This window comes from Sphaerodactylus townsendi, linkage group LG01 (assembly GCF_021028975.2).
Source record: "Sphaerodactylus townsendi isolate TG3544 linkage group LG01, MPM_Stown_v2.3, whole genome shotgun sequence".
NCBI lineage: Eukaryota > Metazoa > Chordata > Lepidosauria > Squamata > Sphaerodactylidae > Sphaerodactylus > Sphaerodactylus townsendi.
The window spans coordinates 89004411-89032152 of record NC_059425.1 but is presented as its reverse complement, the minus strand read 5'-3'; the positions used below and the strand labels follow the sequence as shown (position 1 = coordinate 89032152).

The window sequence follows — 27742 nt, the reverse complement described above, 5'->3', positions numbered from 1 at the left end:
TTATGTGTGTAACTATAGGTGTATGTAACTCTGTTGATATTTTATGTTAAAATGTCTGTTTAATATTTATGTATTTTCTTTATATATGCTTCTGTTATTAATAATAAAAATTTTTTAAAAAAAGATGGCAGAGACTGGAGTCACACACAAGCAACACAGATATTTCCATGAAAAATGCCCCAGGTTTTTTGGGGAAAAAATCTGAAATCTAAAAAAGAAAGAAAAAATACATTGGGTGGTTAACCCCAAATCATAGAAGTAGTGCCTGTAGTTTTAAGAAAGGAACATCCTGACAGTAGCCATTGTAGAAATTGCCAGGCAACCACAATAGAAGTGATCATCAATGTTCCAGCCAGGACAGGAGAGGGGTCTTGCTCAACCTCTCTTGACCCTTCTGAGGCCATGGTAACACTACAGCAGAGAACACAAAAACATATAGTTACTTGCTATTGTTGGAGGGGGTGTTGGAACTGGGACTAGTGTGCTATGTGGGTGCAAAGGTGAGGTACAATCCTCCCATCCCCGAAAATGCAGCACCGGAGTATCGAATATAATGCTGCACAAGGGCACACAACACAGTTGATGCACAGGCATTATGTGGACATTAAATCCACATTATTGGCACTTAGAATCAGGCTCTAAAATCCCTGAATCCAGACAGTTTACATTTCGAGGAATGGTGGGATTCATTTATGCAGTGTAATAAATATCATGGAAGAAGTCTCATAGTTTGCATCTGCCTTCCAAACAGAGCTATTTCCCAGCTTTACATTCCATCACTGACATATATGAGAAGTCAGTGGGTGGAGAATTTAGCCCTAGGCGGTGATAGACTTTAAAATAATTAGCTATCAAAACTCCCCAGAGAAGCTGTATGTTGCATACCCACATATAAGCATTGTTTGCATCTGTTTCCACACATCAGCAGCAATAAAAATATTCCTCCATCTTCATAAAGGGATGTAAACTAGGACAAAAGTGCCACAGGGTTTACCAAAATTACTCTTTCCTCCAGATGTAGGGTTGTAGAGGGCTCTGTGGACAGCAGGGGCCTCCTTTCATGGGTATCAGATCTTACGAGGATATATTGTTCCATTTAAGAAGATTAATTATTTCTCTATCACACTTTTATCCAAGAAGACCCAAGAGTGTACAGTTTCCCCTGATTCGTTCTCTCCACAAGAACCCTGTGAAGTCAGTTTTGCTAAAAGACAATGACTGGACTAAGGTCTGTGAGTTTCATGGTTTGAAAGGGATTTGAACCCCATGTCTAATATTATCTAATGTCTAATGTACAATATTATCCACTATGCAGACCACATTTTTCTCTAATTTTTCCTTCCATGTTCCATGACAGGGCTTGGAAGAGAAGTCAACGTGTGCCCAAGACTCCTCCTTCAAGTCCAAAAAGCTTGCTGAGGACTAACAGCAACTGCTTCTGTCATTTTAGAGCCTGAAGTTCTTCTGTTTACAAAAGTCATGGGTGGGGTGTGATCCTAATCAAGACCACAGTATAGAGTGGGGGCGGGGGTATGAGTTCCTGTCTCCTCATAGCATTTCAAAGAGCTCTCCCCCCACCCAGCACTTGGCCTCTTGAGAACACTGCGCAGGTGGAGGGAGGAAGAAACAGACACCTTTCACTGTGATTCCAATCAGGACTGAACCCTATGACATTTCTAAACAGCGGGAATTCCATCTCTAAAATGGCAGGGAATCCTCATAGTGAAGTTGGGGATGCTGTCATGTGTAGCTTGACTTGTTATAATGCAATGGATTCCTTAAGAAACAGAATTCAGATTTAAGGATTGCTTTATTCTCCAGGTTATTGGACAATAAAATGCATCCTTACATAATATGATTAATATCACATAATCTCCATTACTGGTGTCAGTTCAGATCAAATTTGCACATGCTCCCTTGTGAATACTTCAATATATCTTCACAGTGGGATCATTCTTAAAGACTTTACAAATAATCAAGAATCCTAAAACCAAATGGTTATGATCTGAACACGTATTGTGCCTGGTGAAAAGTGTGTCAGACATCCATGTCATAAATGATGGCAACAGAACAAGGTAAGCAAAAGGATGAACGTTTATTTCATCAAGGTGGGATTGTTGGGAGTCACTGTGTTCCTGAAATAGGTGGAGGACAATGTTGTACAGAACAGTTAAAAAGATACAAGAATGAGTGTGGCAAGGGAAGAGGCCAGGTAGAGGGAAGGGGGATTTGTGAAAGGAGTAGGAAGAATGAGGAAATGAAAGCAAAGAACTGCCACGTGCCCACATATTCCAGTGCTCACAGTACTGAGAAGTACCTGTTGGGGATATATTAGAGTATACCTGCGGGATACATTAGAGTTTGGAGGTTCAAAAGCTCACCCAAAAGAATGGTCTGCACAAATATAGGGCAGTCTGGAAACACCAGATTGCTCAACTGTTTAACAAATGTAACAGTGAGATTCCTCCAAAGCACTAATATAAACACTTTATAAATAATACTGATTCATCTCTCAGTGAGCATAAATTAGCTCAAATTTTTTGTTGATTAATGTGTCATAACTTTCTCTGTTAGACACCATAATCAGAGTGTGTCTCCGGAAGCATTTATGACTGTCACCTAATATTCATCTTTAACTATGTGACTTAATTTATGCATTTTACCAACTCTAGTTTTTATCATCTCAAAAATTTATCTTTCTTTGTATTACCCAATAAGTATGGTTTTCCCACACAAACTGACATTACGCAGCACACTACATTAAAAATGTTAATGGAAATAGTGAAAAAATGTATCTCCTAAGCTAGTCTTAAAATACATAATGGCTTTCTATGCACATTTGTAATAGCCATTTGCAAATCTATAACATATATTTAAAATTCACATGGCTGAAACAGTATGGCTACAACTTAGGTTTCTGTGTTTTTTTTTAAAAAAAATGAGTTTAAAAGAACTCTGCCATGATTTCATCCTCTTTTGGAAAGGCTAGATCAGCTTCTCATGCTGTTAATATGACATCATTCTCATTGTGATCCTGCCTCTTGATAATGAGAAAAACTGGGGGAAATTATTTCTTTGAGGGATTGGGGGGGGGAGGGATTTTCACATACAATATTTGACTTCAGGCTTGGACTGCAAGCACCACATTTTTCTCATAAAATCCTTTGTCTGGCTTGGGCATGGGCTGGCCTGTGAGCCCCCTTACACTGTATCCTCTAGTGGTAAAGTTTGGGGGGGAAAACCCCTCTGGTGGCAGGCCTGGGTGTGCACAGTCCCAATGGAAGACTGCACAAAGGACAGACAATAAATAAATAGATATTGACCAATCCCCATTAATCTAGGCAATACTAGAACTATTGAAGGGGTCATTTCTCTCAGCCAACTTCTTCACTGCTGTCCAATTATGGCCATAGGTCTTAGAAACAGAGCAGAATTAAGAACAGAAACAAAAGGAATGTAAATGCTTGCTAACAAACTTTGATCATCACTGATGGAAGACACTCATCCCAAAACATAAAACTTTGTTGCCATCACAATAAAAGTTATATACAATCAACATTTGGAACTCAGATCATAAGCAGAGAATGCATTCTACCAGTCTCAAGAGCACAGTACAGATGGTTCAACTGGCAATCATGCAAAAAACAAAGGATTGATGCAGCCATCTCTTTCTTAAAGAAAACAAACTATGTGTGAAGGATTTGTGATTCATATCCCATTCAATCCCACTATTCTTTGGTTTTCATAAAGTTCCCAGACTCATCTGGTACTGAAAACTAATTTTCTAACATCACAACAGTAAGCTAAAAACTGTTTACCAAACATTGGTAACTGAGGTCCATTTTTTTTCTGAATTAAAATTGGAAGCAGAATTTGGAATTGAAAAATATGCATCCAAATAAGTTCACTTTTAGGATATGTACATTACCTGCCGTTAGAGCACCCCGTTCTAGTTGTTATCTCAGTACATACTTCTGACTGAAAGGAAACAAGCCGGAGCAAGAAAGGAAACAAGCCAGAGCATTTGCTCACCCCTGATACCGAAAATGTGGTAGAAACATATATTCAGATGTTGACTAATCAAAACTCAGAATCAAGACAATCAACTTATATAATATTAATAACAAATTTAAAAATTAAAAAAAAACTGTTGGTAGCATTTGCAAACAGAGCTGCACAGAATTGTCATGGGCCTCCACAGAAATTCCAATTTTCACACCACTCAAACCCGCCTCAAACATTATGTGAAAATAAATCACATGGCTTGCTCAGCTACACATGCCTCCCCACCAGTCTAGTGCTTCTCAAATTTTATCCTCATGCCCTGAGAGCCAGCATGGTGTAGTGGCTAAGAGCAGGTGGAAAACCGGGTTTGATTCCTCACTCTTCCGCATGAGTGATGGACTCTAATCTGTTGAACCAGGTTTGTTTCTGCACTTCTACCCATGAAGTCTGCTGGGTGATCTTAGACTAGTCACAGTTCTGTCAAAACTCTCTCAGCCCCAGCCCCCCCCCCCCCCGCCACTTCACAAGGTGTCTGCTGTGGGGAGAGTAAGAGAAGGAGTTTGTAAACTGCACTGAGACTACTTATGGTTGAGAAAAGCAGGTTATAAAACCAAACTCTCTTCTGACAAGTATAAAAAGAACATTGCTGAACCGGACCCATATTCCATGTCTAGGATTGGGCAGCCTATCCACATACTTAACAAATCCAGAAAATTGGGGGGGGGGGGAGGGTGTAACTACCTGTCACCCAGTTGGCCCAGCAACTTGGTTCCACCTCTACTGCACCCCAAGGAGAAGTGAATGGGCTTTGGAACAGCAACAGTGCTCAAATGACAGCAGTGCCAGTAAAGTCACCTGTGGGAATACTCACTTTCACAGACTTTCTGTGGAAATTCTTGGAAGGATAGAGCTTAGTAGTGCCTTTAAAAGGAGAGTCAGCTAAAGACCAAGACATGCCAGGACTTTCTCCTAGGCTGTGGAGAGACCCAGTGTGGGAGGGAGAGGATAGAGGTTGAGTTTAACCCCCTTTTCTTCCAGTACTGAGGTCACAAAGACCTTCCACAAAGGACATTAGAAGGGACCTGAATTCACAGGTCCAACCAAGAAAACCCAACTTCTGACAGTCCATCTAGTCCAGTATGCAGTTTTTCACAGTGGCCAACAAGTTGCCTTGGTGAGTCAACAAATAAGGCACAAAGTTTAAGGCCTTCTCCTAATATGGACTCCTAAGAATTAGTATTTGTTCATTGCCTCTGAATATGGAGGTACCTTTAGTCATCCTGGTCAGAAACAGTGATTTGGGATGATCATATCACTGAATGTCAAACTCATATTAATACTGCAGGCATTAATAATACACTATAATTTTTTCTATTATAAGAAGCTAAAGAAACAGTAGACTCTAAATGTTAAAAGAGCTAACTTTTGATGGTATTCTCATGACAAGTTTCTTTTACTTTGCCTGAAATCTAAATAAAACTTAGTGTAACTACCTTTTCTCCCTGCCCCCCCCCTTAAATGTGGATGAAGTTAGTTCATTAGGTGTTGCAAAGGGAACCAGATGGCCAGATGTAAGTAAGTAAGTAATCCTTATATCTGTCTTCTAGACATCTGGCTGGTTTTATTGTACAGAATTCTTTTTCTGTACAAGTTGGTTTAGGTCTTCAGTGAAAGGATATTCCATTGACCATCAGTTTGTATGACTACAAGAAGGTGGAAGAATAATCTTACAAGGAAGGTTGAGAGAATACTTAACAGAAAACAGTATAGCTGTAAAATCACACATTGTCTAGCAAGCTTTTTAATGACATATTGAAATTGTTTCCAAAATGTTTTTGGTATCTAGAATTGTTAGCAACTCCAGAGCAGAATTCAAAATAGCTTGTCAATACACATTTTTTTTTCTTTCCTGAAGAATAGTACGTACTAGGAAGATTAAATGGGGATGTTTACAAATAGAATCATACTTGGATGTTATCCTGAATGTGCAGTTACCACTAAAAGTGATAATTGTACATCTAATTATTTCCTTCTAATGTCTTGTAGGCCTGGACGTGAATAGCCCAAGCTAGCCTGATCTTGTCAGATCTCTGAAGCTAAGCAGGGTTGACTCTGGAAAGTATTTGGATGTCACAACTTCCAAGGGCCGTGACAAGGGCCGATTCCCATGGTCCATTAATCACGTGATATTCACGTGAAAAATCAAGGATTCAGGAAGACCTCCCCACTGCCTGATCGACGAACAAGGATTCATCCCGATTCTGGCACTCATTCTCCCCCTTATGCCGTGTCTTTGCTGAACCTGCTTGAAAGTACTACTTTAAAAAAAAACACGTCTTCGATCCAGTTTGGAGGGGAGGATCAGGTGTCTAATCCTGGTTCAAATTTCCTGCCACGGAGCATGACACAAATGCCTTACAACCAATCAGTGCGTGCGGTGCTGTTCTAGCGAGAGCACGAGAAAACGATAACTAACCAAAAACTTGGGCGGGGGAGACGTGCTGACATCATAACGTGAGCACGTTTTTGAGGGGGGAAAAAGGTCACACCCCAACACAGCATGACAGCCAATCAGGAGAGACCCACCAAGCCAATTGCGTGGAAGTGGGGATTGTTACATTTCTTGAATCTGATATAGGCCTAGATGTCTTCACTGGAAGCATGCTGCAGTGGGGAGGTTGAAACCTTGATGAAAAGGTGCAGTGTATTTTCAAACTTGGTTTGATCTAGATTGAATTTCCCAGTGGGGATTCGGCCATGGAGTCAGGCAATGGCAAAACACCTCTGAATGCTTCTTGACTTGAAAATTCCACCAGGGATCTAAGTCAAACATGACTTGATAGCAAAAAAAAAATATGTTGTGACATTATACCCTTCCTAACATTACAGTGTTACATAATTCTTCTCAATTATGTAGAGTGGGGAAATACAAACCATTAAATAACATGGAGCTAACGATTTAGGATGTAGCAAACTAATTTCCTTGCTACCACTGTAAAGCACACAAATGTGTTAAGGCCTAGCAGGCATAGGAAATCTTCCTGAAGAAAAAGCCTTTATTAGATGTCTCTAACAAAAAGGCAGCCAGGCTAGAACCTCACTCATGTATAACTCTGTGGACATTTCACTCAAAGAAGAATGTTTTCTAAAGCAGTCCTTAGATTATCTTTTAGCCTTCTCAGATCGAGAGGTCATGCCAGCTGCTTTGAGTACCCACAACAGCATAAGGAGCACACAAATGAAGTTATTCTGGATAAGAGCACCGGTCCATCTTGTCCAGTGTTCTATTTCACACAATGGCTGAACAAACACCACCAGAAGACCTACAATCAAGGCAGAGAGGCCAAAGCTTCCCCCTATTGCTTCCTTTAAGCCACTGATTGGCCCAATCCTCCATGAACTTGTCTAATCACCTTTTAAAGCCTCCAAAAATATTGGTCATCTCTAGTTCCTGTGGTAGTGAATTCCACAAGTTAATTCCTTGAGTGAAGAAGTATGGTATATACTCGAGTATAAGCCAACCCGAATATAAGCCAAGGCACCTAATTTTACCACAAAAAACTGGGAAACTTATTGACTCAAGTATAAGCCTTAGAACTTGACTCAGTAGCAGCTAAAAACAGAAGATCTGGGAGCAAGATGAGATAGAGTTGCTTAACAGAGTTTGCATTAGGGATGAGCAGCTTTCCAGCACTCTAAGAACACAAATGAACCACTGTTTTCCTCCAAATGTAGAATAATTCTGAGAATTCATAGCCATGCCAGCCTAAACTTTGCTCCAAAGAAAGTCTTTGTCTTCAGCAATGCCTTGGTTTCTTTTAACATACACACACACACACACACACACACACACACACACACACACACACACATCTTTTAAATATACAACCTTGATCTATTTGAAGCGGTGGCTAAATTTTTTAAGCGGTGTTATTTCAATAAGCTTGAGAATTGTAAAACTTATTTAGATTTATGTGATGTTTATATAGTTTATATGCCATTAAAGGTATTCGAAATTAGAATTTACAACAGCATGAAAGTAGAGCACACAAATGTGAAGTTATTCTCCTTGGATAAGAGAATCGGGTCCATCTCTTTGTCCAGTGTCTCTATTCTCACACTAATGGCTGGAACAAACACCACCAGAAGACTCCACACCAATCAAGGCAGTAGAGGCCAAAGCTTCCCCCTATTGCTTCCTTTAAGCCACTGATTGGCCCAATCCTCCATGAACTTGTCTAATCACCTTTTAAAGCCTCCAAAAATATTGGTCATCTCTAGTTCCTGTGGTAGTGAATTCCACAAGTTAATTCCTTGAGTGAAGAAGTACGGTATATACTCGAGTATAAGCCAACCCGAATATAAGCCAAGGCACCTAATTTTACCACAAAAAACTGGGAAACTTATTGACTCAAGTATAAGCCTTAGAACTTGACTCAGTAGCAGCTAAAAACAGAAGATCTGGGAGCAAGATGAGATATAGTTGCTTTTAACAGAGTTTACTGTGATTAGGGGATGAGCAGCCTTCCAGCACTCTTAAGAACACACAAATGAAATCCACTTGTTATTTCCTCCAAATGTAGAATAATTCTGAGAATTCATAGCCATGCCAGCCTAAACTTTGCTCCAAAGAAAGTCTTTGTCTTCAGCAATGCCTTGGTTTCTTTTAACATATATATACACACACACACACACACACACACACACACACACACACACACACACACACACACTAGTTGTAATGCTATTCAGGCTGTCCTTACAGCTTGTTTTTATGGCTCTCTGGTGAGTTAGAAAAAAAGCAGCAACATGTCCAGCTCCAGCCACCATCTTGGAATTACTGTATATACTCGAGTATAAGCCGAAGAGGGCTTTTTCAGCCTTAAAAATGTGCTGAAAAAGTTAGCTTATACTCGAGTATATACAGTACTTCATCTTGTCTGTTCTGAATCTAATGTCTATCAACTTTATTGGGTAAACGCAAAAGTTCTAGAGTTATGTGAGAGGAAGAAAAAATAACTTTCTCCATTGCATAATTTTTAAAACTTTTAATACGCCCTCTCAAGTCACCTTTTCTCAAAATTCCTAATCTTTTCATCATATGGAAAGAGTTCCAACCCTTCAATCATTTTTGTTGTTCTATACCAGGGGTAGGGAACCTGCGGCTCTCCAGATGTTCAGGAACTACAATTCCCATCAGCCTCTGTCAGCATGGCCAATTGGCCATGCTGGTAGGGGCTGATGGGAATTGTAGTTCCTGAACATCTGGAGAGCCGCAGGTTCCCTACCCCTGTTCTATACAATCCATTTTTATTCTTATCATTGTGAATGATTTGGTGGTGTTTGCAAATTTGACCACTTTTTTGATCACCCTCTGAATCCAGATGATCTATGAAAAAATTAAATAGCAGCAGTCCTAATATCCTGTGAAACCCCATTGTGATTTAAAGGAACCTACATTCATAAGCAGAAAACCTCTGAACACCAATGTGAGGAAGACCTTGGACTGTTATTGGCCTGCCATAATAACTAGTTGGCCATTGTGTGAAATAGGTTGCTGGACTGAATGGATCACTTATCTGATCCAGCAGGACTCTTTTTATATTCTTGTTTCTCTCCATTGCAAGATCTATTTATTCCTATGCTCCACTTCCTGTTTGACCAGTTTCCAATCTACAACAGTTCTCAATCTCTTATCCAATGACTACTACGTTTATGCTTTTAGTGAAGGATTCTGGCAAACTCTTGGGAAGTCCAAGTGTGACCTGACTTGGATAGCCTAGGCTAGACTGGTCTCATCAGAACTAAGCAGGCCCTGGACAGTACTTGGATGGGAGACCACTAAGGAAGTCCAAGTTTGCTACACAGAATCAGGCAATGGCAAACCATCTTGGAATATCTCTTTGAAAACCCTGTGAGGGATTGCCATAAATTGGCTATCTGCTGTAAATTGATGGCAAAAAATATGAAAAACTAGGCATTTTGAACTTTATGATTTTTTAAATTATCCATTTAATTCAATTTTTTAAAGTGCAATGTTAGTCTGCACACATTAGGATTACATTTATATGTTTCTTATTATTAGTTGATTTTGTTTTGTGGTATGTTACGCTGAAGTGAAGGGAGAACTGAGGGAGAAATACTCTCTCTGCCTCATTCATGTGACCATATTGGTGGGAAACCAATCCCCTTTCAGCTCTGAACAGAGTGGAGAGTGCTCCAAACACTCCAAAGCTTCTAAAAGCCTTCTGGTCAGTTCTGCATGGCTGGTTGAGACTGCACTGAAGACATGACGATGAACAAGCAGATGAGTCTACTCCATTGTTTACAGCGAACACAACGCTACCAAGCAGGAGATACTTTTCCCTGTTTGCAAAAAACTCAAAAGGAACTCAAAAAGAAATTGTGTACGTAACTGCCTCTCACATTTTAGCTCTTTCTGAAGTGGTATCTTGGTTACCTTCTGGTCAAGAAACTGAAGGCACACAAACCTGTGTATGCTTGCATGTGAGTGGAATAACATGATTGCTTTTGAATTTCCTTGGTGTGAGCTTAATAAACATTACTTTTGTATTCAAGAACTTACTACTTGGCTTTCTCACCGTCTCCTTCCCTCACATCTGTGGAAAAGTCCTGCTGAATCAGAGCAAATTTTGGCTGAAGTCTGATCATCCTTTCAGCTCATTTTCACTGGGCCTGAACATATTTTTCCTTGACGCAAGTATATAGTGCCTTCTTGATCACCTTGTCCACATATGTGTTAAACCTCTCAAAGAAGTACAAGAGTTTGGCAAAATTAGACTGCTCCTTACAGAAACCAAACCAATTCTTTCCCAGTAAAGACTATTTGTATGCTTACTAGTGTTTGATTTTAATGACACTTTCTACCAAATAACCTGGAACCAACATTACTCTCACTAGCCTATAATTTATGGAATCTCCTCTGGATCCCTTCATAAGAATTAATGTTACACTTGATACCTTCTGTTTCTCTGGAAGGGAGGCTCATTTCAGTAAAAACATTAAATATTTTAGTCAGGAGATTAATAATTTCCATTTTGAGTTCCTTAAGGATCTTTTGCTGTCTCATTTTGCCTGCCTTATCCACCTCCTACAAATAAACAAAGTTATACATGTTTCCTTTCAGGTCAGCATACTAAATAAATAGTTTTCACTCTTTTGGGGCAGTATTTACCGGTCTTCTGCCATACAATAATGGAACATGAATTATTTGCATAAGAAATGGCTAACATTCAAACGATTGAATACGTTCACAATTTTACTCAAAAATTGTATTCATGCAACATACAAAAGTGGTTAGCATCCTAACATCCTTAACAAGAGCTCTATTTTTATTCATTTCTACTCATGAAAAGTCAGTTTTAAACAAGAACAATCTTTAAATCTCTATCATTTGCTATTTTGTTAACACTAATATATAGTTAGAAAGTCTGGTAAAAAAGAATATATATTTAAATAAACCGATGAGCCTATTATCTTCAGTCAATGTACAATCTATCTTGAAAGAAAAACAGACAAGTCATATTGTTTTCGGAAAAACTGAGCTGGGTTTGGCATTAAAGCTCTCATGTTGAATGATTTCGTAGTTTTTATAAGATTTGCACAGAAAACTACTTCCTGATGTTTGTTTTTCAGTTGAGGGCATATAAATGCATGCAAAAATTATATGTGTCTGTACATTTGTGTGCACTGCTCACAAGCTGCACGTACATGCAGTATTCCAGAAGTGGAAATTTTCTTTTAAACTCCTGTTGTTTTGTATTAGAAATAGTTCTATACTGCCATTTTGAGCCACTAGCCACTTCTGTCTTAGTGGGTTAATACGCTGCATAATGGCTGCAACACTGATAGCACACATATACGAAACAGACACCACTAATCCAGTGTCAGACTCAAAGAAAGCAAAATGTCACTTTATTCAGGTTGCAGTCTGATAATACAAGGCACATCTAGCTGACAAAGGATCCTCTTGTGTCAGCAAGATGCACCTGGTGCTGACAGAACACACTGTCCACTGGAGAGCAAAGTTGTGGTCAGAGGCGTAGCTAGGGGAAATGGAGCCCGGTGCAAAAATCTGAGTTTTGCGGTGCCCCCCCCTCCCAATGGGCAGCAGCTGTGATGCTGGAATCCACATCCAAACTGCATCAATTTCAGTGGTGTTTAAACTAGGGAGCCCAGATTCTCCTTTTAAATCCACCTTAAAGGGGGAATCTAAGGTCCCCAGTTAAAACAACATTGAAAGTAATGCTGTTTTGGGGTGGATTATCCCCCACTCTGAAACAGCATCATTTTCAATATTTAAACTGGGGACCTCAGATTCTCCCTTTAAATCCGTGCCTAAGGGGGTGGATTTAAAAGGAGAATCTGGGGAAATTTGAGGGATGCCTGCTGTCAAGGGTGCAATTGTTAAACTAGCAACACCAAACTTTCAGGGTAACTTTAGGTGACTTTCCACCCAGGTTTGGTGAAGTCTGGTTCAGTGGGGTCCAAAGTTATGGACCCTCAAATATGTAGCCCCCATCTCCTATTAGCTCCCATTGGAAACAATGGGGGATGGGGTCATCCCTTTTGAGAGTCAATAACTTTGGACCCCCTGAACCAAACCTCACCCTGAAACCTGAATTTGATATACATCTGTGGGAGTGTCTCCAAAAAGATTTACTTCCCTGAAATTTTGGTTGCTGCTGGTCTAAAACTGTGCCTCCCAAGGCTGCCAAAACGAGAAAAACACTAAAAAGACAAAAACCACAAATGAACCTGAATTTTTTAATTCTAAACCGGGTGCACCCTAAAAGTAACTTTGGCTACTGGCACACACACACACGGCCCCCTGGTAGCTATGCCTCTGGTGGTGGCATAAAATGAAGTTCACATGATAATCTTCATTCTATCCTTGGTCACATGCATACACACAGTCACATGGATAAATAAAAGTATGAGTAACAGTTGGATGGGAAATAAACAACAAACTTATTTATATTTAACTTACAAAATTAATGCGAAATAATTACATTAAATGTATCATATGTGCAATGGATAATGTATAAGATATACATTATAAAGTCCTGATTTAAAAATTGTTGTTACATTAGTAGAATAATGTAACAACTAAAGTACTGATATGCATTCACACACACACTCACACGCTGCCAAAACTCTCTGCAGAAAGTTTTATTACAAAAAGTACTGCAGCTACACCATTGTAAATGACAGTTTATATTTTGTTTTTTTCACAACTTTGACATACAGTGAACTAATGCTTCAGTATATACCACACAGATTCATTCCAAAAAGTCAAATGGAATGTTGATTTTACTACATGTTCCAGATCAGTACTGAGATAGGGTAATGGACTGCCCATGTGGGGAGGGGCTCCAAACTCCAGTTTGCCTAGATACGCCACTGGGCGTATCTACAAGGGGACAGGGGGTGCGCGTTGCACCGGGCACGCGCCTGGGGAGGACATCAAACTCAGGTTTTGCCCAGGGCTCCAGTTTACCTAGTTACGCCACTGCTATAAATCCAAACTCCTCCTCCTCCTCCTCCTCCTCCTCCTCTTCTTCTTCTGGTAGAAGCCTTGCTGGGCAAAAGCTCTACCTGGCCTACCCACTTCCTAAGAATACTTGTTGATCACTAGAAAAGGTTATGGCAGGCACCATGGGGCCTATGGGAACAATGTTGGGAACCCCTGTACTAATGCATTATTGCAAACCAAGTAGTTGTTATTGAATGATATATGGCATGTACAAGAGAAATAAACTACAATAGTTTAATGTCACATCAAACCAAAACTTGATAAACAACCTTTTAAAAATATTTAGCATTACAAAGCATATTTACATGGAAAATTATGCATTACTGATGATTAAGTGAACAGGCAATGATGAACCAGTACTGGAGAGACATAATATTTTAATACATGTCTTTGTTCTAAATTGAGTTCTCCAGATGTTGCCACAAGGGAAACAGAGCTTTGGTAGTAGCCAGTAAAAAAACAATAACTCATATTTTCTGACCCATCCAAAACCATTTACAGCCAGTTCTAAATAAACTGTGATGATTTCAGTCCTAAAAATTCTACTGTCTGGGAGACCCGTGTCTAAATTTCCTCACTGGAGATTAGGATGGACGGCAAACTTTCTCTAGTAGCAGTGAAACTTTCATGGAAAAGATGATTTTTAAACTTACGTTGACCAGAAAAAGCATCTAATTACTAAATTCATATAACTTTTCCCTTGCAACTAATATTGACAACCAACTTTTTAATTATCAAAGTATAATCTTTGGTGTAAGCTTCTGAAATACGCTTATGCTTCTCTCAAAGGCAATTATGTATAATTTGATTTTCCAGAAGTGTTACAGGTCACACAAACGCCAATTGTTGCTTTATCAGTCTGCTGAGGGCAACTACAAACATGATAAGAGATATGGAAGAAAATGAAGGACAAATCTTATGCTTCAAATTTCTTGTAAAAGTAAAAAGAAGTAAAAGTTATCTCAAGGATTAGCTTAGGTTACAAAAAAGTAGAATACAATTGTGGAGTGTGTAGGGAGCTGCTTTGTACTTTGCCCAGAAACAACTCCAGGAGAAGGAAAAGATATAAATGTTTTTTCAGGTTTTGAGCAAGGGGATCTTGAATATTTCTACGTTGGAACCACATGTCAGCTATTTTTGCATCAAAATCACCTGCATTCGAACAAACATCTCCCTATGGGTGCATTAAGATCTCCTTTGCAGAAGACACAGGACTACTACAGACAATTTTGAAGTCACTTGCACACTTTTTATATTCTTCAGGTAATGGACAAAACCACCACAAAATTTGACACCTTGCTTTCTCAATGAATATACATGTGATTGCACAGCGAGGCTTATTTTGGAGAGTTGAACTAAATGGGACACTGGAAGACTACTGAACAAATCTTGAAATGAGTTGCACAAGACAAATGTAATGGCATTTGAATATGAAAAGACATAGGGAAAATAAATGGAGAGAACAGTATCTGATTAACAGGCAAGCCAACTGTTATAAATGAAAACCAAGCAAAAAATACCTGGGGAGATGAAGGATTAAAAGCCACATTGATTACAGACTCTGAGTGTCCTGTCAACTTATGGGAATAGGTGCTTGAATGCATTTCATAGATATAAGCCTGAAAGACAAAAGGCAGAGATGTCAGCCAGAGATGTCAATGGCAAGCAATAGAATTAGAAATGTAAAAAGCCAGAAAAAGGCTGGAAAAATTCCAAAAAACCCCAATAGTTTTGCTTTTTTTTTCCTCCCAAGGCCCTTTTTTCAATTTTTCCAATGGAAAAATTGGAAATTTGAAAATGTACTGAAAAAAAAACCCTTATGAAATATTTTCATTTAAATCTAAGATGCATTTGTGTACCTAGGATACCAAATTTTCATGAGGGGAGTAGGCAGCATTCTCATTGCTTCTCAGCAGTTCAATTGTCAGTTCAGACTGCCATGGTTGACCTTTTCACCTCTCCCTCAAATCATTGTGACACATTTACCCTCAGACTGGTAAAAAGTAGCATATTGCCCTACCTTGCAGGAGGGAAAAATACATCAGAAGGAGGTGGAGCAAATTCTCAGAGGAAAAGTGGAACTTTCATTGAGAACTTTGTTCTCTCAAACCAGATAGTAAAAATTAAGCTACATGTGCCAAGATAGCATAGGCCTTTCCTGCACAGCAGAAATACGTCCTGCAGATGACCAAAAAAAGCATTGCCAGCCAAAACGGTTCTTTTTTTCTCTCCTCATCACAACCCCAGACTTGTTCAATAAACAAATAGGTACTTTGAAAGCAGAATTCTTATTTATTGATTACAAGTATAGAAAAAGTGATGACTTCTTGCAGTCAGAACTGAATACAATAAAACAGCTATCTAGTGTTGCAGCTCTGAGTTGGAAAAAATACCTGGAAATGTGGAGGGTGGAACCTGAGAAGGGTGCAGTTTGCTGGGGGGAGGGACCTCACTGAGTCCACCCTCCAATGTAAACATTTTCTACAGGAGAACTGAACTATGTCATTTGGTGATCAGATGTAATATTGAGAGATCTTCAGGTCCTACCTGGAGACTGGCAACCATACCTATCAAACAAAAATGGATTATTTCATCCTGCTCTGTAAAACAAGCAAAAAAAAATCTCCAAAGATGGACTGCGGCAGGTTCCTTTAAAGGGAATTTCATAATAATGGAGCCACTACTGAAAGTTCTTCACTGCACCCTTTCTGTCCTTCCTGGTAATTTTATCCAGATTGGACACAGTTAATTTAAGGGCTTCTAATGAAAAATCTCATAAGGTATGTGGGACTTGTCTGCATTCTAGAAGTTAAAACCAGCATCCTGAATTTCATCCTGAAGTGAATAGTCAGGGCAAGAGCAGCTGTACCATAGTAAAGCATCAGTTAGAACAGTAGGAACACATACATACACACCCACTTTCCACTCTTCCTGTGTTTGGCTACACATCTGTAAGTAACCATGAAATTATGGTGTGCTGTATGTATCTATTCCATACACCTGAACACACCCAAGTTATATACCAATGTTCGTAGACAAGAACCCGTAAGAGGCACATTTTTTAGGGAAACTATGCACAAAGGAGTGACTGTCACAGGACATTGGTTATCAGATGGCTTCTGTAAGGAGATAGGCCACATAAACATTAGGCAAGTGTTCAGTCAGAGATGACCTTGGAACAGTTACAGTTTAATTTTTAGGATAGTCTGACCTTGTAATTTTGGCTAGAGGAAAACTATGAAGGCCATGTGTGTCTTCCATAATACTCATGTAACCATATGTGAATTTTTGTCAAAATCTACATAGGAAACCCTGTCAGCAAGCTGGTAAAAATCCAAGCTGGGTTGGAGTACCAGGAATGGTTTAACAGATACCAGGAGAAGAATGGGAAGTGAGCTAGACAGAATCTAAAAGCCTGAGAGGAACTCAGAGGAATCAAAAGGGAAAGGTTCCAAATACTTTCTTCTTCTTTTTCAGATACCCATCTGAGGAAAACAAACTTGCTGAAAGGGACGAGTCTTCCAAGAGGAATATTCCTTTGACTGTTTGTTTGGTTGCCCTGTTCCTTTTGGACTGGTGAGATTACCGTTCAGTGATCATGAACAACATTACAGTTAGTTTAAATCAAGATGTTTTCTCTGAGAATTTCATTGCACAAGTGGGGACCTGCAAGAAACTTGAGGGAAGGGGCATTACCCCCCACTTCTTTCTTCTGTTTTCTCCCTTTTTCTCTTTCTCTCATTCTCCATCCTGCCACCCCTTCTCTTACTCTTCTGTTTCTGCTACACTATCCCAGCCCTCTTTCTGCCCTGCCACTACAACTCTGTCTCTTTCTACCAAGTTACTCCTACTGTCTTTCTTCCCCGTTACCTCAACTCTTTCTGACCACATATTCAATCTCTCTCTCTTTCACTCCCTCTACCCCATAGGTGTCAAACTCGCAGCCCTCCAGATGTTATGGACTACAGTTCCCATCATCCCAAATGATGGGAACTGTAGTCCATAACATCTGGAGGGGTGCGAGTTTGACACCTGTGCTCTACCTCAACTTTCTCTTGCTCTCCTTCCCTCAAGCCCCACTCTTGCCGCCTTGCTTATACATGCCTCCCACCACCCTCTAACCAGGGAACTCCTGATGATGGCTGCAGGCTCTTTGGCCAGACCTGGAGTGGGTTCTAGTGTCTGACACCACAGATAGCCTCTAGGGTTCAACTGCAGCAGCAGTGGTGGTCAGAACCCTATCCAGCTACCCAATAGTATTTGTAATTTCAAATGGAGTATGTGAGAGAGTTCTGAAACTTTCTTGGTCCACCAGTTCTCTATTATAGTCTCTCTCCTGGTTGCTTTTCCACCAGCAAAGATCATTTCTGGCCTGAGACCAACCAGAAAAAAAAGCCGCTGTGGATAAGGACATAGGTAAGGGGTGGGTTCATGGGTTTGAAAAAAAACACCATTCAGTGGCATATTTACCGGGGTCCCCAGGCACCACTAACTTGGTCATGGGGGGTGCAAAATCAGCTGCCCATGTGACCAGGAAGACAGAAAGGCAGCGGGAAGTCCTGGTGCCTCATCGGGTGCCCTTGACCCCACCCATGTCATCATTAATATGGGCAGGGTCAAGGGTGCCCAGCTGCTGCCCCCCTCTGCTACTGGCTCCCAGGGAGCCGGCAGCGAGCAGTCCCTTCTTACCTCCGCTCTGGGAAAGCCAGAAGAGACTGTGTCTCTCGGCCTCCGAGAGCTGCTTTTATAAGCACTGAGGCTGAAGTTGGGGCTTGGGGAGGCATGGCCACACCCCCAGGGTGGGTGTGGCCACACCCCATAAGCCCCCCCAGCCTCAGTGCTTATAAAGCAGCTCTCAGAGGCCGAGAGTCGCAGTCTCTCCTGGGGAGGTCAAAAGGGATTGCTGGCTGCCAGCTCCCTGGGAACTGGGAGCAAAGGGGGGGCGCGGCAGCAGCGGGGGGCAGAGCCCTGCCCTATCCCCAGGCACGGGGAGCGCCTGGAGACAATTTGTCTCCAGGCGCCATTTCCCGCATACCCTATTCCCCCCTCTTGGGGGCAGGGCATGTCAGGGCTGGGGAGGATGCATACAGGCAGTCATGGAACCCACCCCATAAAAATCTATACCTATACAACAAACAGAGAAAATGCTGAGGACTCACTCCTAATGGTGCTTTCATTCTTAAAATCAATTTCAACAGCCCTATACTGGGATTGGGTGGCAATTTATGTTTAAAGTAATGGGACTGTTATTATGTATGGTTTTGCCCTAAACCTAGACTCTAGAAAGTAGAATTAATTTTCTTCTGCAGAACTAATAGTAACATACCTTCATAATCCCAGTTCCCATAGCTCATAATAAACATCTGTGCTTCATGCTGGGTTGTTTGCACTGTTTGGATATTTTCCTAAACACCAACGTATTCTCCACAGTGTTAGTGATTCTTGTTTCTCTAGTCGACAAATACTACATTATAGCCTCTTCTTCTGCTCTCAGTGTAAACTGAAGGTCATCCAGATTGTTCCTTATTATCACTTCACAGTGACACTTGTACATTATGGAATCAGATGTCATTTTATCAAATTTATTATTATTTTTCAGTCTTCTTCCCCACCAACCCCTCTTCACTCTTTCCCCTGATTGCATATATTGTACTCCTACATTGAACCACATTGCAAATAACATAGTGCTTGACTAAGGATCCTGAACACCAATAGCTGAAGCAGCATAGATAAACAGGGCAAGAGCATGTAGCCTGGGCCCTCCGAAGATATATGTGAATAACAAAAGAGAAGTTGCTTTAACCTAGAAGAATCCACCAATTTTTCTAGAGGAAAGCTGCCATTGGTTGAACATACCAAAATTTTATTTTTGAGGAGCATGAGACCCAGGACCCTGGAGCAGCAGTGGCATAGGAGGTTAAGAGCTCGTATATCTAATCTGGAGGGACCGGGTTTGATTCCCAGCTCTGCCACCTGAGCTGTGGAGGCTTATCTGGGGAATTCAGATGAGCCTGTACACTCCCACACACGCCAGCTGGGTGACCTTGGGCTAGTCACAGCTTCTCGGAGCTCTCTCAGCCCCACCTACCTCACAGGGTGTTTGTTGTGAGGGGGGAAGGGCAAGGAGATTTTAAGCCCCTTTGAGTCTCCTGCAGGAGAGAAAGGGGGGATATAAATCCAAACTCCTCCTCCTCCTCCTCCTCCTCCTTCTTCTAAAGAGCCAGTGTGGTGTAATGGTCAAGGGCAGTGGACTCTAATCTGGAAAATGGGGTTTGATTCCCCACTCCTCCACATGAGCGGGGGACTCTGATCTGTGCAACTGGATTTGTTTCTCCATTCCTATACATGAAGCCTGCTAATCACCATTCTCTGCCCCATCTACCTTACAAGATGCCTGTTGTAGGGAGAAGAAGGGAAGGAGTTTGTAAGCTCCTTTGAGATCCTTACAGTTGAGAAAAGTGGGGTATAAATCCAAACTCTTTTTCTTCATCTTCTAGGTGGGATATGTAGGGATCAGAAAAGGCCATAACTTTCAACTGGTTACCACAATGGCTTTCAGTTGAGGGTCTACATGTTTGTTTGGCTTTCAGTTGAGCGTCTACATGTTTGTTACATGTAGTTTGGATAATAACTCCAAGAAACAAATTTGAAGAGTTCAAGTGATCAGCATGGCTGACATGGGACAAAGCTCTGCTCCACCACACAAAATCAAAGTGTGAGCTTGTGTAGTCACTCTCTCTTATCCTAGCCTACTTACACAATTAAGTTCTGAGGACAAAATGGAAAACCATGTAAGCTGGCCTGTGCTCCTTGGAAGAAAGGTGGTATAATAGTAACACATAACAGTAGTAATAATAATAAAATAATCTTATAAATTTCTGGAACCAACGGGGACCTGTGCTAAACTATTCGTAGTAACCCTGAAGTATAGTCTATTTTTACAATAAGAGAAAAGGGACTAAACACCTGCAACTCTTGTTTACAGTAATACACTGCAGTTATCTGTCTCTGTACCAAGAAGGAATGTGGTTTCAATTTTGTCTTTAAGCAATGCTTCCAACACATATTCTTCCTTGTCAAACACTTGTGAAATTGTGAAAGGTAGTTTATGATTAATATCTCAAATGGTATTGTCTGTTTTGGCTTTATATTTAATATACATTTATTTCAAAGTAGGGGTAAATGCACTATGCTTTATAAATGAAATTACAGATGTCTCAACCATTCATCATCATTACAAACTTATGATGAAGAGAAATCCTATATACCATTTTCATAGCAAGATTCCAGAAAAGAATAGTATCACTTTAACCAGCGGTGAAGAAATGGCATTATTAATATATTTATTGTGTTTTATCCCACTCTTTCTACAAGGAACTCAGGGCATCCTGGTTCTCCCCACCTCCATCTTATCCTCACAATGACCCTGTGAAGTAAGTTCAGATGAGAGAGGGAATGAATGATCCAAGTCACCCAATGGGGTCAGAGCTAAATGGAGATTTGAATCCATTCTCAGTTCAACCACTGCATTATATTGGCTCTCTTTTCTCAAAGACTTTTCCCCCACATAAACTCTTCTACTATTTTCAATCAAATCTATACTGGGTGATCAGCTAAAAATGGTTTCAACATCCTAAACTCAGAATGTTCTAGTTACATAGGCAGCACTTCTGAATATTAGTGCTGGGAAGCAGCATCAGGAAAAGGCCTTGGCCTCTATGCCCTGCTTGTTAGCCTTCCGGGGCAACTGGTTAACTGCTGTGTGAAACAGTATGTGGGATTTGATGGATTAAACTCAGAAGGACTGTTTTTATGTTCTTAGGATGAAGGGCATGTTCCAACTTGAGAATTATATTTTATTTTTACTTTACTTAAAAATATTCACATTTTGCTATTCCTCTTGATAAAATCATACAAAATAGATGGAAACATAAAACCTATCACAGCAGCAAAATAGCAGAAGGCACTGGCTTGGGAGAGCAAAGGGGTGATTGCATCATCCTTTGCAATTACTGCATAGCTGACTCACACAAGAATAAAGCACCACTTTATTGAAATTTACAGTTGATGTTACACACATTCAGAGATACGGACAATTCAGTACCAGATTGATTTGTAAATTTACTTGTACATTAAATTTGGGATTTCTATAATTTGGAAATTTAAATAGTTTTATGAGAGCCAGTATGATGTAGTGGTTAAGAGCAGGTACACTCTAATCTGGAGAACAGGGTTTGATTCCCCGCTCTACGACTTGACCGGTAGAGGCTTATCTGGTGAACCAGATTAGCTTGTGCACTCCAACATATGCCAGCTGGGTGACCTTGAGCTAGTCACAGTTCTTCGGAGCTCTCTCAGCCCCACCACCCAGAAGCATATGGAGGGGAAATGGTGCCCGGGGGCAATGCCTCCTCCGGGTGCCCCCTGTCCCCATGCTTGGGGGTGGGGCTTGGGTTGGGGCTCAGGGTGGGGCTTGGACTGAGTCCCACTCCCTGCCTCCCTGTAGGCAAGCACTTGCTGTACCCAGGGCCTGGGGAGGGCAAAAGCTGGCCTGCACAGAGGCTGGGGTGCGGGGCTTGGCAGCAGCGGGCGGTCCAGGGGGGCACCATGGCCGCACATCACTGAGCCCTGCCCCCCCACATGACCAAAAGGCATGTGCCCGGGGACATTGGTGAACCGATGTCCCCACAGGCCTTATGCCTCTGCACCCACCTCACAGGGTGTTTGTGGGGGGCAGAAAGGAAAGGCGATTATAAGCCCCTTTGAGTCTCCTTACAGGAGAGAAAGGAGGGATATAAATCCAAACTCTTCTTCTTCTAAATTTCTTTTTGGTTTTTAAATTTAAATGAATTTTGAATATTCCAGTTGTTTGTACAATTAATATAGAAAAAAGCCCTAGGCTTACTTCTTACATTCTTTATCAATTGCACAAAGTGAGGTAGCAATATCATTTCTTTATTTTATTAAGTTTTTAACTAATAGAAATTAGAATATATATTTTTCCCACTTTTTTTGTTTAATTTTCAGAAAGCAACCCCCCCCCCCCTTAAGCCTTTTATGCCAATAAAGGCTTGCTAAAAAAAAAAAAAGAAAGCAACCCTTGCTTTGGATTCAACTGTTGAATGTGTGTTTTCAAAATGTTACTGACTACTGAAGAAGGCCAAAATAGTTGAAACACATATGATTTTGTTGCCCTTTGATATTTTCATCAATAGTATATGTAATAGCATCTGAGTATATACTAAGGATCTGATGTGCAATTTATGTTGGGATTTGTTTTGCAGAACACTTGTTTTTAACTATTTATTTTTGTTAATAAACATTTATTTTGATTATAAAGCATTGGAGTTAACTGGTCCCCTATAGAATTACCAACATACTTGGGTCAAGGATTTTTCCCCTCCTTTCCCTATATCTTTAAGTAAGCAGTGGCCAGACCATGCTTCAAGTTGACTCTCTAATCCCAAAACCAGGTCATCACTCAGTTGCTATCAGGAACTGCGCCTGGTGATTGAGGGGCATTCCTAGCTTAATATTTTTTGTAATGATTTATATTGACAGAGATGGTATCTCGGTGATGGGAGTCTACTTTCACTTCAGGTTAACTGTTGATACATATATGTAACCAGCCTGGTATATATAAAGAAACTTTCCTTTCCTTTCTCTTGATCTTTATGGCTTCACACATTGGTAGATTAGTAGGCTGATCCTAGTGGGTTATTCCCAATGGAAAACAGGAAGTGTCTTGCCCTGGGGTGGTAGACAAGCCAGGTGGCTGTATCTTTCCCTATCACTGACCTTGGGGTGCCTAAGCTCCAAAATAACTCTTTTCACACATTCTTTGGGAAAACGGGAGGATGGATTCTTTGTGGATAAAGGGATCCGTGAAAGCCAGGCCTGGCAGAACTGACTTTCTCAAGCTGGGTACTTTGTTGCCTTTCAATAAATACTACTGATCAAGAATCCAGAGTCTGTTTATTAGCTGAAGGTTCGAGACCTAACAGTTACTCAGTGCAAAAAACTAAATCCAGTGAGTGACCTCATGTGTAGGACACAACACAATTTGATAGTTGCTCACAGCTGTCAAACTATGAAATCCTGGGTTGGTCCTTGTGAGGTATCTTTGGCATGGATCCTGAAGTTTCCTAATATGATCAGCCTAGGAGTCTCTCATACCACATCTGATGTCATGAACACACACATTCCAAAGTCAGAGGCCAGTTCGAGTCGGCACTGACTCTCCAAACTCACAGCCGTCTAAGCCAAAAGCAATAAGACTACAAGCAGAAGCAGAAGCGCAAAGCAAAGGTCATGTTGGAAGGCTTAGCATCGAGTTCAGTGGTATCGACGCATAGTAGACACACTGCTATTACACAGCAGCTCTTCTCTTGGCCTTTATGATGGCAGATGTCCACCTAGCAGCCAGAGATGGCTCATGTATCAGATCTGCTCCTGCAAAAACTCCCCATCATAGCTGAGGACCAGCTGATATGAGCAGCCAGTTGAGGCAGAGATGAACATTTGCTCTTTATGATTGTTGATGCAAGTTTCACTGTGGTGTTGATCTTGCTGACTGGGAGAATTAGAGCAGATCATTTCATGTCTATAATAAGACCCAGATGTTCCAGTTGCTGGGTGGGTTGTAGAGAATTCTTGGGCAGACTGATGAGGAATCTTTGCTTTTGGAGATAGAGAATGGTCTGCTGTGTATTGATCACAGACTATTGTCCAGATTCCAGTCTCAAAAGCAGACTGTATAAGGAGAGAATCCTTTTCTCTCTAAGAGACATGTTGGGGGAAGTAACATCTTGGAGAACTCTCATGGGGCAGTGCATAGGCCGAAGGGAAGCACCTTAAATTGGAAGTGTTCATTCTCCAGCATGAACTTCAGAAATCAGCAATATGCTGGCAGGATGAGGACATGGAGGTACGCTTCCTGAAGATCTAAGGAGGTAAGGAAGTCTTCTAGTTGAACAGCTTCCATGATAGTCCTCAGAGTTTCCATCCAGAACTATATCAGTTTAATGTGCTTGTTCAGGAATTTGAGGTCCAGAATGGCCCTCCAGTATTCACTTCTCTTTGGCATGGTGAAGAACACAGAATAAATACCTTGAAATATTTCTGAATTGGGAACAGGTTCCACTGCTCTGATGTCAATGAGGTGCTGTAGAGCTTTTCTTATTCTCAGGATCTTTTCTGGATTTTTGGGAAGTAGAAGACAGAAGGAAGCGATGTCTTGGAAACTTGGTGAACTCCAGAGAGCATCATTTGGGCATAATTTCTAGTGCCCACTGATCCTTCTGTTCCCATTCTCAACAGTCCAGAAAGTGTGTCAGCCTGCCTCCTACAGGAATCCTTGAATAGTCAGAACTTGGACTTGTTGCCATTGTTGGTGTTGTCTCTGCTGCTCTTGCAATTCTTGGACAAGAATCCCTTATGTTGCCATAGCAATGGGTTCCAGTGTTGCATTTTGGACTCTCTTGAGCCCCTTGGAAGTGCTCTGTGAGTATGAAAGGAAAAACCAGATGAGGTATGTCTTTTCTCTGGCTTACTGAGGAATTGATTTCTTCTTGTCTCATGATTCACAAGCACCTTGTTCAATGCTGCACCGAACAACCCTGGAAAGGATATGCTGCTACAATTGCTTTGGAATGACAGCCAACCTGAAAGTCTTTAAACCAGAGATTCCTTCTCACCACTGTGGAGCAAGTGATAGCTCTAGCAGAAAGTACCAGGGAGTCCAGGGTAGTATCAGCTGCAAAAGAACTAGCCTTAAGGCTCGTTACTGTCCTCAATAATCCATTTGTGGGACTCAAATATTAGCTGTAATAATTTTCTTGTCCAGACAACAGCTGCCCTAGAGAAGCAAAAGCTCGAATTGCCATGGTCCTATGACCATGTGTGCCTTCTTGAGTATAAACTCTGATCTTTTGTCCAGAGTCCTTAAGGTACCCTTCACCATCCTCTGAAACGAATCCCCCCAATTGAAGTGCAGCCACAGGGGCATCTACCAAAGGAGTTTGAAGTAGTTTGTTAGTGAATTCAGGCACAACATACATCTTTTTTACAAAGGGGGGAAAATACTTGTTTGCTGAGGGCTTAGTCCACTCTTTCTTCAACTGGCTCTCAAAATACATAGAAAAAGGGAAAAAACTGTTCAAGGGTTTCCTGTATTAGAAAAAAAATCCTTATTGCCTGCTAATCTGCCTCTAACATGAGACTGAGAGGCAGAAGTATAATGTCTTGGGGCAGATTCCTGTAAGTCCAGGACTGCCAGCATTTTAACAAAGAGGTCTTGCAGTTCTTCCTGCTTTAAGAATCTAAGGGCTTGCTCAGGGAACTCCATAGGGGAGATCTCTTCATTCAAAATAAATTCCCCTTCTTCCTTCTCCTCCCCTTCGCTGTGATCACAGTCAAGATTGGATTGCAAAACCTCTTTCCCTTGCTTCTTTCTCCCAGAAGGGGCATTAACTGAAACAGAAATATCTCCCTGTCTGGCATCTCACCTAATGCTCAAGTCACTCCTATGTTGGGAGATTTCTCTATCGTTTTCCCCAAAGGTGCAAGGTGAGGTGTAGGGGCGGTGGTGAGATTCAAAAATTTTAAAATTTCTGTAGGGGGAAGGGCACAGTGAAGAGCAGGCTGTCATAAGGCTGCATGGGCCTTAACTTTGGACTGCCCTGACCATGCCTTTGCCAGCAGCCTGTCCTGTCTCTGGACTGCCTTGACCATGCCTTTGCTTGCTGCCTACCCTAACCCTGGACTGACTGACTACACCTCGCATTCTGCCCGTCTTGACTTTGGGTTGCCCAGCCACATTCTAGTTCCTGCCTGCCTGCAGCACACAGGCACTAAAAAGTCAAAGGGCCGCTCTTTCCTCCCGCAGAATTTCCCTAATGTAATCTCTCAGATCCATGTAATACCACTCCCCCTGTCACTTACTCACAAGTTGGTCCCTTTCAGGATTCAATTCAAACTCCTCATGAGTAAAATCAGGGCTTCTAGTACTTGATAGTGGCATTGCCTCCTCTCTCAGCCTATTTAAAGTGACACCCAGTTCAGGAGATATTCTGTGCCTGTTCTTGGCAAAGTGCCCTGAACTTCCCTGCTTGTGGGTCAGTCAGTGTTGCAGTTCCTGGTGGGACAAGGATTTTTGCATCTCTCTGCCACTTGAAGAAGTAGATGGGGAGGGAGAGGGAGCCCTTTCCTGTGTTTTTCCTCACCATGCTAGAGTTATCAAAAAGCTTGAGATCCTCTCTAAAACTGCACCCAAAGATTAAAGATCAGAAAATCAGGTAAAAGAAATAGAAGGCAGATCAGATGGTCAAGTAGGAAGGTAGAAAAATAAGTGCAGGTGGTACAAAGAAATAGCAAAAGACATAGCCTAGCTCTAACACTTCTCTCTGTATCTGAGGCAGGAAAAGAACTGATGAGGATGACTCCTGGCAAAAAAAACAGGAAGTTGAAGAAAATTCTTCCTGCCTCCCTATTGGAAGGGCTGGGAATCACTCACCTACAAGATGTCCTCTTCACTCAGTGGAGAGCTATGTAGAACATGGGCAGCCCCATCCAAACCTGGAGGCAGTGGGATGCAGTGACAGTACTCTGCCACACCACTGCCTTCAATAGGTATTTCCGTCAGCACAGGGACCTTGGAAAAGTCCCAAAACTTCCCACAGCCAGAAAGCCCCATAGGACATACAGGACTTAGGCCACCAAAAGGGTGACATAAGTCCAAGGGGTGGTGTGCCGCACTTCTGGCCCTAAACCCTGGGAGGGAGCTAACTACTTTTGGGTCCACCCCTGGGAATGCCCCAGCCTGCCCTCCTCACATTGGCGTCTGAGCAGGTTGCTAGCACAGCCCCACCTCAAGCCATGGGTGGCTGCCAGTGCATCTGCCCTCTCTAATGGGTAAGTGCCCAGGGGAGGGCAAATGTGCTGGCACTAGGTTGCACCATTTCCTAGAACACTTCTATCCCCCTCCCCCCCGGATGGCCTCAACATTCCTTCTACTTACAATGCCATATGTTCTTCCAAATATAAACTACCCTTACATACACATTTATCTTCAGAGCCACAGGCAATGAACTGTCCACAAGGAGAAACAGCAATTCCACAAGGATGACAATGGGTGCTATGTCCTTCAAAACGGCGTTCACACCTTCAGGAAAAAAATAAATA

At 41.4% G+C, this 27742-nt stretch overlaps 1 protein-coding gene across 12 annotated transcripts in view; it reads right to left on the bottom strand.

Moving 5' to 3' along the window:
* WDR27 (WD repeat domain 27) overlaps positions 1 to 27742 on the bottom strand; it is a 101562-nt gene that overhangs the window by 7010 nt on the left and 66810 nt on the right. For 6 of the 12 annotated variants that reach the window (XM_048486960.1, XM_048486978.1, XM_048486951.1 and 3 more), the window contains 2 exons: positions 27620 to 27722; positions 15082 to 15180 (listed from right to left, as the gene is read on the bottom strand). In XM_048486960.1, coding sequence (XP_048342917.1) covers positions 15082 to 15180; positions 27620 to 27722 — 202 coding nt within the window. Of the gene's footprint in view, positions 1 to 15081; positions 15181 to 27615; positions 27723 to 27742 lie in introns of those variants that run through there. The other 6 variants (XR_007243697.1, XR_007243699.1, XM_048487030.1 and 3 more) reach the window with 3 other exon arrangements.